Consider the following 13,222-nt stretch of genomic DNA (forward strand, 5'->3'; position numbering starts at 1 on the left):
TTTATGGATATATTACATAATATTATTTAAGCATATTCTATATAGTTCAAAGAATACAGCTTAAAAGTATTTTTCAGTAGAAACACTTTGGAAATTCTTAATTATATTTACACTGTGCAAGTTATGTTTTTTTCCAAAATAAATTAATAGGGCAGGCCTGTAATATTCTTAAGAAAGGACAGCTTTGTATTTTTTCTTCTATTTTAATTGTACAAAGCTCGCTTTATCTATTGCTTAAGTTATGAAAAAAAAACCACTTTACATGAAAGTACTTTGAATTTTTCAGGTCTAATCACTGGTAGTGTATTCTAACAGTGACATCTTTGACATTGTGATACATACAGTATAAAATGCCACTTAAAAACTTTTCGAGTAACAAATGGCCAAAGCACTATGGATTTGATATTGTTGGTGAAGGACCATGCTTTGTTGCCTATGTTGTGCATGGTAGTGTGGCTTACAATGCTGGATTGAAACCCGGAGATCAAGTTATAGAGATAGATGGTCAGGATGTGTCAAGTTTGTCGCTGGAAACGTTAAAAAAATTGGCTAAAAACAGCCCCACACAGCCTCCACCAGTTGGTGTAGTTGCTAGGTACCATCAAGTTGATCTTGTAGGTAGTCGAACTTCAGGTTATGGATTTAAAGTCTCAGGGGATAAACCTGTCACAGTGGAATCAGTTGAAGTTGAAAGTCCTGCATTTCAAGCTGGTCTGAAGCCAGGTAATCTAAAGAAAAGTTATTCATATATACTTTGTACTTAAATAAGTGTGCTATTTAAACATTTTTTTAAGGGAGTAAAGTGGAAATTTAGAAAAATGTCAAAGGAACAACAACCTTACCAAAATATAAAAAGAGCACCATCTAAACTTCTGGATGCAAGGCTCCAAATGACAAGTTTGGAGTTGATAATCTATAGGTTCAAAAAATAGTACAGATTTGTCATACGTTTGACTTAACATCTCTTGGCAAGAAGCCACTAAAAAATTAAAATATATGGTAGTGTTTTTTTTGCACTTGTCCCATATCAGGAATTTCTGTCCTCTGTATATCTTGTTTTGCTTTCACCTTTAGTTTATTTTTATGTTACTTGAGTATATAGGGCAACTTTTTCGCTGTAGCTGTGTATTATGATGTTTTGGGGCCAGCTGCAGTCTGCCATGTGGTATGAGGGTTTCCTCATCATTGGTCATTAAAGACCAATGGGTGGCCTTGGGCTGCCATTTGGTGGTGTTGTCTCTTCTACACCTTATGTACTCTCATTATATTTTTGTACTACAAAAAGAATGTCAAGTCTTCAATAGTTATGTTGATTGGTAAGATTATATTACCATGTTAGACAATTACGGGACCAGAAGTGCCTTATCTTCTGAAGGAGACTAATAAGTTGCTGTTATTGTATTATACTAAAGGAAATATTACATAGTTTGATGGTTTGATCAATTTTTATTCAAAGGAAATTTGCCATAGGTTTGGCTTTTTTTGGGATGTGACAATCTTACAAAAGCAAGTATGTATAGGCTTTTAGGCCCTTGTCTTATATTATTTTTGGGTTTCACTGATGTACAATCAATGAAGGGTATCCCTTGGGATAACCATGGTTTAAAAGATTGTCTTCCCACAATATATAGAGACTTTGTGTCAAATTTGGTCGAGTATACCTTGCTCATATAATTGGGGTATATAATTATTCATATGTTGATCTATCTGTTCTTCCATCTATTTGTTCATCACCCCTTTGTGTGTTGGTTTCGATGAGATATTTAAAGACAGGCTCATCAAAATTTTCTCAAATGTATCAAAATGCTTAGGAAAATGGTAATGCAAGTTGAGATCTAATATGGTTAATACTGAATTTACCCTTTCATAATCATGACCATTTTTCAATTTAAAATTTTGAAATGCGGGGTGTATGTGATCATAAGATCAACCAAATCCATTTAACATTGTAAATGCCTGGCCTTTTTATAAAATGAAGTTAATTGCTTTGATCCTTGAGCAATACTCTGTCATTTTGTATTTGTACAGGAGACATAATATTAGAGGTGAATGGGCAAACAGTGAAAAAGGCAGAGGAAATGAAGAATATTTTATCTGGTAAATTACGTCGAATGACACTTTCTCTTGTGCCAATTAGAAATATAAGTGCTACTAAACAGACAGAAATAACATCTAGAGGAACAAGAGGTGACATTTCATTGGAAAGACGAGAGTCAGGGAGGTCTGAAAGGTCAGATAAGTCAGAAAGGTCAAATAGGTCAAATTCAACTTTGAGGTCAAACAGACCATCAACCTCTGGGAGGTCAGAGAAAATCAGTATTCCAGACAATGGCATGCTGTGTCATAGTACGCCTATTACTGGGAGAAGTAGAATTACACAAGCCAGAATCCTTCATAAAAAGGTAAGAAGAAGGTCATTTTAACCAATCCCTGCATCTGTCTTTGTGGTCTTACATTTGTCATTGGTTATTCACCAATTGGTCATGAATAGGAAAAACCGATGGTGCTATAAATCCTAGAAGGGTATGATCAATTAATTCTTTTTTCTTGAAATTGTTGTTCTGTTTTACTGAGAATAGAAATTTTTAATGAGATAACAGTGGTGGTTTCAAAATTTCCTTGCTGGGCAATAAAATAAAAATTTTACTAACTGAAGACTTGTATTGTCCCTGAAATTTATCTGGATTGAATTGGATAAAGACTCAATTATTAGTTGGTCTATCTAACAAATGTTATTTGATTGTCAGTTCTGTTACTCCTGGGTAAAAACCTGATTTGTAAATATATAAAAAATACAAGAATTATACTTACCTAATTTGATATGCTATTTTTAAGATAAATTCAAAACAAGGAAAACTAAAGCAGTCATTAGACAATAATGTAAAAGTATAAAGCCTAAAAATTGTTGGATTGAACAGTTTAGGGACTTTCTTCTGTATGTTAAAACCTTTTGTATAAAAAATTTCGTTCAATATTTTCTAAACACTAACAGTCCATTTTCATACTTAAGGAATGCAATCCATTTTAGCAAGTTTTTCTAAGCAACCCACCAACACATGACAATATGATTGGCAGTCTCATTGGGCAAAGAAAAACATTAAACATTTTGAAACTTTAACTTTTTTCCAGTCAAGAATATAAAATAGGACTATTAGTTCATCATGGCTGACCCTTTGTTTGTTTATCTCTCTTAAGTGATTGGTAGTTTGTTACTTAACATAGAAATAATGTGTTTAATATTATTCAAGTGATAGGCATTTAAGTTACTTTATGGTTTATTATTGTCCATAGTAACTGAGTGATTTATAGGTAAAATATGTAAAAGCTCCTTTATGGTTTATTTGATTGGGGATATATAGTGATAGGGATCTCCTTCCTTCCTTCCTTCCTTTGGACTGACTGATAGGCATGCGTAGGTAAAGGCTGCATTGTTTATTTGATTGGGGATATGTAGTGATAGGGATCTCCTTCCTTCCTTCCTTTGGACTGACTGATAGGCATGCGTAGGTAAAGGCTGCATTGTTTATTTGATTGGGGATATGTAGTGATAGGGATCTCCTTCCTTCCTTCCTTCCTTCCTTCCTTCCTTTGGACTGACTGATAGGCATGCGTAGGTAAAGGATGCATTGTTTATTTGATTGGGGGTATATAGTGATAGGGATCTCCTTCCTTCCTTCCTTCCTTCCTTCCTTCCTTCCTTCCTTCCTTTGGACTGACTGATAGGCATGCGTAGGTAAAGGATGCATTGTTTATTTGATTGGGGATATGTAGTGATAGGGATCTCCTTCCTTCCTTCCTTCCTTCCTTTGGACTGACTGATAGGCATGCGTAGGTAAAGGCTGCATTGTTTATTTGATTGGGGATATGTAGTGATAGGGATCTCCTTCCTTCCTTCCTTCCTTTGGACTGACTGATAGGCATGCGTAGGTAAAGGCTGCATTGTTTATTTGATTGGGGATATGTAGTGATAGGGATCTCCTTCCTTCCTTCCTTTGGACTGACTGATAGGCATGCGTAGGTAAAGGCTGCATTGTTTATTTGATTGGGGATATATAGTGATAGGGATCTCCTTCCTTCCTTCCTTCCTTTGGACTGACTGATAGGCATGCGTAGGTAAAGGCTGCATTGTTTACTTGATTGGGGATATGTAGTGATAGGGATCTCCTTCCTTCCTTCCTTCCTTTGGACTGACTGATAGGCATGCGTAGGTAAAGGCTGCATTGTTTATTTGATTGGGGATATGTAGTGATAGGGATCTCCTTCCTTCCTTCCTTTGGACTGACTGATAGGCATGTGTAGGTAAAGGCTGCATTGTTTATTTGATTGGGGATATATAGTGATAGGGATCTCCTTCCTTCCTTCCTTCCTTTGGACTGACTGATAGGCATGCGTAGGTAAAGGCTGCATTGTTTACTTGATTGGGGATATGTAGTGATAGGGATCTCCTTCCTTCCTTCCTTCCTTTGGACTGACTGATAGGCATGCGTAGGTAAAGGATGCATTGTTTATTTGATTGGGGGTATATAGTGATAGGGATCTCCTTCCTTCCTTCCTTCCTTTGGACTGACTGATAGGCATGCGTAGGTAAAGGCTGCATTGTTTATTTGATTGGGGATATGTAGTGATAGGGATCTCCTTCCTTCCTTCCTTTGGACTGGCTGATAGGCATGCATAGGTTAAGGCTCCTTCATTTTTTATTTTGTTCTTAGGCACAAACTGATAGGCCTGTGATGGTAAATGCTTCTTTACTGTTTCTTTTGGTCCATGTTTTCTGAGTGATAAGCCTGTATAGGTATAGTGTTTCATTTCATATGGACCAAACTGAGGGGTGTGAGGTTGTTTAAATACAATCTTATCCATATCATGATATTTTTAATCAAGGAAGATCCATAGGGATGCAATTTGTGTTGTATTCTAGGTTTGTAAACGTAAACTCAATACAAGGTACATGTAGTGTTTCAGCTCTCATTTAAAAATACAATTAAAAATGAATAGAATGTGACTAAGTTAATTTCTTGGAAAATTGGGTTTTGTGCATAAATTCTTAGTTATGAAATCCTGAAATTTATGTTTTATAAACAAAAGAAATATAGTAAAAAGCACAAGTATTTATTTTCTTTTCTTAAACTTGTTAATTGGTCCTTAACTTTCCCATAACTCCTTCTTACAAGTGTTAAACAAGAAAGCTACAGGTATTTCTTTGATTTGCATGTTGTTTAGGAAACAGGTAATGAATTATTAAGTTTGTACAGGTTTAATTACATCTGGATAATCTAGCATAATTATATTGTGTGTAAATTATCGATTAGAAAAAAAACCTAATGGTCATGGCATCTTAGATAGTTTAATTATTTATTAGTGGGATTATTTGGTTTAGTGGGGACATTGATTTGATTCAGTTTCTTAATCTTAATGGCCAACAAAGCTTAGGGCAAATATGTTTTAGTCTGTCTGTTTGTGTGTCTGTTCACACCATATGCTTTTGATCTACAATAGAACTGTCTTAAGACTTATATGAGTCATGGTCTGTTGCTTACAACAAGAGCTTGGTGAAGATTACAATGGAACATATTTCTTTCCTCGCAAACAAAACAAAATGATGATGGAGGGACATTTTTGTGTCCTGTTGGTCTGTCTATCCATCACACTTTTGTAAATGTACTCCTTGAAAACTACTACACTGAATTTCATGGAACTTTGTTGCTAGTGTTTGAAGGAGATTGTAATGGCAACTCCTCTAAAACTACAAAACAGAATCTCATGAAACTTGGCAGAAAGCAAGAACACCATATAAAGGTGGCATATTTTGATAGGATGATACCCCTTGAACTTAGAATTTTCTCAAAATATGCAACTGAGGCAGCTCTCATTATCACAACTCCCTATGATTCTACTGAATCTCATTTTCAGTTATTCGGTAATAGATTTATAAATGTATTATGAATGAAGTTGACATTGTACAGGTATTGTAATGTAATGTTAATGTTAATGGAACTGAAATATTAGGGTTTTAGATTTTGGGGCAAGATTTTCAATTTGGTTAGTATCAAGATCCAAAGTTGATGTCACTATATGAATTTTTAGGCAGAACATTTGTTTGATTAAGAAATAAATCAAGGAAACTCCATTTTATCATTGTTTTACCATGGGCTGGTAATTTATGTTTATGCATTTTTTTTATTTGAATAACGACATGAATGGTCAGCCTGTGTTAAAACAATGATAAAATGGAGTTACTGTGATTTATTTCAATTCTAGTTTCTTCATATTTTTGAATAGATGCAGCCTATGTCTTGCATGAAATGTTGGTCATGTGTTTATTACTTTTTTACCATGGCTGTGGTCTAAAGAGCTTTAAAGCACATCATATTAATAAAGAGTAATCAAGGGAACCACGATTCTAGCAGAAATCAAAAGAATGTATTCCAGGGACAAAGACCATACATGGAAAAGAGACAAATACAACAAAGAACATAAAGTAACTAAAATAATACATAAAAAGTAACAAAAGTAAATGAGCAACTCAGACTCCACTGGAAACAGGGAGCATGGACCAGGTGCTCCTGTAGGGTAAGCGTCCTCTGCTTTTCTAGAAACACCCGCTGAGTTCTTCATAAAAGGTCAAGTCCAGGGTTGATAAAACAGAAAAGGAAAACTATGACATGTTTAACAAATCAGTTTTCATGGTGTAGATGGATACACCGTGACGATCCATGAGTTCATAATGACGACCATAAAACTTCTGTAGTGATGACTTCAATCTTGTAGCAACAGAACCCTAACTATCAGAAGTCTAGCATGATACAGTATGATATTGTTACAGACAGTGTACATTTCGACAAGAACAAGGCTTTAAAGTTTTGATAGAGGCTTATTCTTTATTATTGAACATAACACTTTATTTAAGTATAAGAGACAGTTCTTTATGTTTTGTTTTTTAGTCATGTAGTTTAACTTTTTAAAGAAAGTTTTAGGCCTATCTTTCTGTTAATTAGTTCAGCATCATCTGTCAGACATATTGAACATAATTCATGGATGATGTGTATGTGAACTTCAGTCTCATTAATTTTCTTTCATTTTAAAGCAAAGAAAAATTTTTTTGGTTGAAGTTAGTGTGAGTTGAATAATGAATCTTGCGTAGATTGATGAAAACAAATGCAACATGATGATCAGATTATTGCTATGCTTTATTGAAGAATTGCTATAACAACTGACATATCCCACAAAACATTTTGTCATGGTTACTGTTTCTGGGATTTTGAATAAAGTTACCTTTGCTGACAATAATGTGCTTCAGGTAAATGTCCGAAATTTGTTCGTTTTTTTTTTTTTTTTTTCTGAAAATTCTCTGAACTTGTTTACAATATTGACTACAACTTATAAACAGATAACACCCTTTAGCAATGAGAACTACTCAGCCTTTCTCCTCCAACAGAACAAGTGTGTAAGTTGCCAACTAGTTCCTATATAGAACACCAAACCAGTACTTAAAACTAAAGAGGTAGATAGCAATTTTTTGTTACATCTCAATATTAGTCATCTACTTTATCACATTTTGCATGGAAGAAAACATGTAAATGGAATACCTTTTTGAATTTACACTCTGCTACTCCTGGAAATTTTTAAATCCCTGCCAAACATGTCTTCTAGCTTCTTATTATGATTTTCTTTACCAATCCACAGTTGCAAATAGAAATTTCAGTACAAATTTTGATGTATAATATTTTAAATATTTCTTCTATTTATAAACTGAATTATTTTAACAATAAAGGTTTGAATAATTGTTTTTTAAGTTGCCATAATTAGCCATGTAAAATCTTCAAATGAACTCTGTAATTTGTCTATAGAATATGTACAAGATGTATATGTTTCAAATTCATTTGTCTTTTAATTACCCATATTATTGTTTTTCTGAATAGTCTTTCTTTTCAGAGAAAAGGCTGAAGATTTGAAATGAGATGTAACATTATTCTCCTTTTACATAAATCAATTATGCATAAACTGTATATAAAAAGCTGTATGAAGCATTAGAATTAATATTCATATAAATCCCACTTTTTTCCTTAAAATTGTATTTATGGTAGTTAATTTTTATTCTTCTAATATTATGGAGAAGACACAGTGGAGTCATATTATTAAATGAAGTATTTTATTTATTTAGTTTTTTTCTCAATCAAATTAGTTTTATGTTGATGATTATGGTTTATTGGCAAGTTAAATTGACCTAGGATCCTAGGAGTTGTTTGTATGAAATGCATTTAATGTAAATTACTTATTGCTGATGTTCTGTGTTCTGAAACACAATCTGTTTAACGATCACATAAATGATTGTTTTTCCGCATCAAAGTCCAAAAAGCTAGTTTGGAAGGAAATATTTACTTATGAAAAAATGTGCAAATCTAAATTAAAGTATAATAGTAAATCAATCTGAGATGATTAATTTAGATAATTTCTTGGTATTTCATCTTTATAATGTAAATATTAGTAACTTTTTGCTGATGGTTGATTAATTTCTCCAGAGGACAAATCAGGAATGTTATTCAAAAGGAACTTAATCATGTAAGTGCTCATGTTGAGCTAGGTATTAGGTATGAAAACGTCAAATGCGAATTCAGAACGGATAATTCCTTTCTTCCAGCTTTGAAAATGCTATCAACTTTGAAATTGGATTTTTGCTATGATTGGGATAGCTTATTTTGTGTTCTATAATACCTGATTCTGCATGTTGCATTGATAATCATGGAATGTACATACAGCATTATTCATTTCTATTGAATGAGAATCTAAGTTCATCTGAACAGTCACTATGGCTTGTTTTCTTTCTGGCAATAATTTTTACATGACTTGATGAAATTAATTAATATTCCTGTTGTGTTTGTTAGAATGGCACTATTGCCATTTATTGAAAAGGATATATACTTGCCAATTTATAATGAACATTTTGATTTTTTATGTACACAATTTTCACAGATGAATGACATTCTTGGTGATGATTTTGAAAAAAAAATGGCCACTGTCAGTGTGTTGAAGCAGTATGCAGAGGATCGTGACATTGATATGCTTGGAAGAGCATTAAAAGCTATTCTTAAAACACCTCAACAGAAGAAAATTATGAAACAAATCAGGTAAGATACAAACTCTTTCAAAAGGACATCATTTCAGCTACAGACCCCAACATCTAGTTTTCTTATAGATTCACTCTAGATTTCAGTGTTTCTTCATCCCAAATCAGTTTTTTCCATGATTCAGGCATGTAGCTTAATGCTTAAGGCACAGACTGATTTTTTATTTGCAAAATAAAGGCCAGTTATGTACACTATCCTTATCTTTAATAAAGATTTAACAGAATATTAAGTGCCAAACTTTTAATGAGTTTTTGGCTAAGTTTTAAAATTTTAGAAGAATTTAAAAGACAGCAAGAAAATATAATGAATGTTTGATTTACCATACAGATATGTTTAGTTCAATGTTCAAAAATTCTTTTCATCTCCTGTTAAAATAAACTCCTGAACAACAATAATTTACAGTCCAGCTGTAGAACTGGCAATACTGTTTTGAAAGTTAAGATTTATTGGCTACAGTTTTGCACTGTACTTGCTTTATATGCTTGGGGCCAAGATAGAAATTGTAACAATGTAAATATTTTGTATAACAGGACAACTGAGTCAATTAAATTGTCCTCAATGTAAACAGTGTAGCCTATTCAATGTTGAGCATTTCTAGATTTATAATAAAGTTAGTGACAGTAGACAGTACACTTATTGACATTAAAAGAGGAGTCAGTATAGTTGGTTTAGAATCCTCCATATCCCCTGATTACTGAAGCTTAACCAGATTAATATTATTTAGTTGGAAAGATGACAACCACATTTTAGTAGACAATTGACAGTGCTTGGCTTTTCTGAACAATAAACAGTAATCGGCTTCCTTTGATGTTGCTCAGACTTTTTTGCCAATTAGCATTGTATTCTATTGATGAAGTGCTTTATTAAAGTCTGTAGAAAGTTTTTGTTACATTATAAAACAAGGTATTACTATCTGTAAAATGGAGTTTGGTCAGTAACTTTTCTTTAAAAATCTTTTTCTCTGAAACCACATGGTGAATTTACCAAATTGAATCACCAGCATCTTGGGTATCTACTTCGAAAAATTGTGTATATTATGTTGACCAAACCAAAAAATATGGCCTTGATTGTTATTTTTAGACCACAGGGGTCAAGTTGCCAATATAAAGTTATTTCAAAAACTGGGAGAGATACTGGAAATTAAATGTGAATCCCCTTCAGCTTGGAGAGCTCTTCAACTGTATCCATTAAGTCTAACTTATATGACAACTCTTTATTGAAGTTATTGCCATTTAAAGGTAAAAATTATGATTTTTGTGAATTCAACTGATAACTTGAAAATTGTTATAGATAGTAAGAAAGATTTAACCGTTCAAATGATCTTCATGATAAGGCTCATAAAATCTTTATAGGGTCCAGGTTGTGTAATGACTCCTTATATGAGTTTTTGTTCTCAGAAGGTAAAAAAAAGAAAATTTTTGTGGGTTTTTAACTTGAAATAAAGCAAGAGATAGGAAGAAACTTTCAATTGTTGAAATAATCCTTATGACAATGCGTACTAAAGTTTATTAGGGTCCGAGTTATATGGTGACCCTTTAAATAGAGTTATTGCCTTGAAAGACCAAAAATGATGAACTTGTGGTATTCAGCTTTTGAAGAAATAACCTCAGTCATGTGGTGCACATTAAATATAAACAGGCTATTTTCAAGTGTGAACCACAGATATTGAAGTTATTTTAAATAGACCAAAAAAATATAGCAGTCATCCCTTGTAATTTAATTTAAGTATCAAAATTCAGCAAGTTTATCATTAGGAAAGGTTGATGTCACAGTTACATTACAAAATTTGTTCTGTGAGATGATGGACAAAAGTTTTTATCCATTCAGAAAGCATGATACTTTTGAAATTAGTTAATATAGAAATAAACTTTCAATTAATGAAATTATCCTTGTTGCATGGCCAAATAAAGACCCTAAGAGTTCAAGTTGTAGGATGATTTTTTTATACAGGTTATTTTTTTTAACAGGTGAGTGAATTTTGCTCTCATTACCCTTTATTTCAGGTTAACATACATATTCCCATCTATCAATCCAAATTGTATGGAAACAAGAAAAAAGAATAAAACAAATATTTTAATTAAAACTACTTAGACACTGAGAAATTTTTTACCTGCTAATTCACTTAAAATAAAATATCTGTTTGAATCAAGAAAGGCTTTTTCCCCATGTGCAAAGTATTATTCTGTATTTTAAAGCTTTCACATCAGTGTCATACTCAGTACTAAAACACCACCTCTTATGTAAACTAACACAAAATAAAAAGCTTGACATATTCCTTAATTGGTTGATGATGAAATTCCCCCCCTTAAGGAAAGACAATCTAAGAACTGGCCCCAGGGTACTTAGTATAACAGGAAGTAATTAATCAAGTCCATTGATGAGATTTGGACTGAAAATTAAAAAAAAAAACTCTTAAAATTGTTATGAGCTAATTTTTGATGAACCGAATTACGAAAATTTTGCTGCAAGCCACATAGGGACACATGGGATATTCTGTTGAGGTCTTCAAAACTTATGGTATTCTATATACAGACTACAATTTTTTTTCTGACATTGTCTACAGTATTAATTCCTACTTTTTCCTAAAGATGTAAAGAGAATCTGGATGATCTTGTGGAATTAATGATATTATATTGTCCTATGTGAACTCTTGGATGGGATATTTTCTTTGATATTGATATTTATTTGCACTGTCATCACTTGGTTCAGATATTTTTATTACCTTACAAATGTACCTTGCTGTCAAGTCAGTGACCTTTGATAGATACATAATTTGTGAAATTGTAGGTTAAGATAGATTACAGTAATTGTATCACCTAAAGAATATAATTTGTTTATATAATATATATTTGGAAGTGGGATTAATTTATCTTCTGTTTAAGTTAATATGAATATCCCTTTGAGGGGTAATAACAGCTAGGCCCCTGCACCACAAAACTTATCTGAGAATATCTTACTTCCATGACAAAGGAAAAAAAACTCACAGACAGTTAGGAAATCTCAAATATAAGTTTTTGTGTACCACCTGAAGATGAGCATTTGTTTGCAAAAATAATATATATTCAGAAGGGGAGATAATTTATCTAACACAATGTACCTTATTCCCTTTTGTTAAGGATATCCTTTTGAAGAACATATTAGTAGGCCCTGGTGCCTCAAAAAAAAATAAGAAAGACTTGCCTTTAGTCTGAGAATATTCTTAACTTTCATGTTAACCCAGTCCAATCAAATTCTTTCAGTTTATGAAGCCACAAAGAGTTAAGAATATTTTCAGACTCTAGGGCTTGTATTAAAGACAATATGAAAAGCAAAATTTTATGGTTTTATGGCCCACCTGAGTCCTGAGATGTGTACACAAGAATGACATGATGTATGCACATGATTCATAATTAACACAATGCTAGTGATGTACAAATGTGATGTCCACAAAAAAGTGACATAAAACAATCACTTACTGATGAAATTCAAAATTTTGTAGTTTGGATTATTAATTAAAAAATAACATTTCATAAAATGCAGAAAAAAATTCTAGTAAACCTTAAGGTTGTCAGCACAAGATCCACAGTGAAAACAGTTTTCACAATTGACACCTTGCATACACATGATGGGCAAACATTTTACATACACATTCATAATGAAAATGTAATGTGAATTTCTGTAAGATCTCTGTGGTGGATTTCACAAAAAGTATAAACTTGTTCCTATATCATATTGTCAAAAAAGTATTGTGACATCATAACTTATAATAAATTTTTCACTTATGATTTGTTATGAAATCGATCACTGGTATTTTTTAAAGTAAGTATTATATATATTGAACAGTGTTTTTTTTTTTTTTTTTTTTTACAAAATTACGTAGTCTTTCTGATCACACACAGGTAGCCCTATTTTTGTGGACTTAGAATTCATGAATAAAACATTCTCAAAGAATATTAGCCATTACATGTGATGTTTCATGAATCGATGAAACACATCTTTGAACTATTTATTTAGGCCGCACCAACCTTTGAACTATTTATTTAGGCTGCACCAACAATCAAATGGACTATTGTTATTGATCACTGGGTATTGCCTATTTCTATGTATATCTAAATATA

General features: G+C 32.5%; 1 protein-coding gene across 1 annotated transcript in view; it reads left to right on the forward strand.

The window, feature by feature from the left end:
• The window catches only part of LOC148618806 (delphilin-like), a 46,767-nt gene that overhangs the window by 687 nt on the left and 32,858 nt on the right, over positions 1 to 13,222 (forward strand). The window contains exons 2-4 of the mRNA XM_088578037.1: positions 287 to 723; positions 2,029 to 2,402; positions 8,971 to 9,125. Of these exons, the coding sequence (XP_088434163.1) occupies positions 351 to 723; positions 2,029 to 2,402; positions 8,971 to 9,125 (902 nt within the window). The 5' untranslated portion in view covers positions 287 to 350. The remainder of the gene's footprint in view (positions 1 to 286; positions 724 to 2,028; positions 2,403 to 8,970; positions 9,126 to 13,222) is intronic.

Source organism: Perna viridis, chromosome 4 (genome assembly GCF_037379345.1).
Source record: "Perna viridis isolate PV_CMFRI_1.1 ecotype Kerala chromosome 4, ASM3737934v1, whole genome shotgun sequence".
Taxonomy (NCBI): domain Eukaryota; kingdom Metazoa; phylum Mollusca; class Bivalvia; order Mytilida; family Mytilidae; genus Perna; species Perna viridis.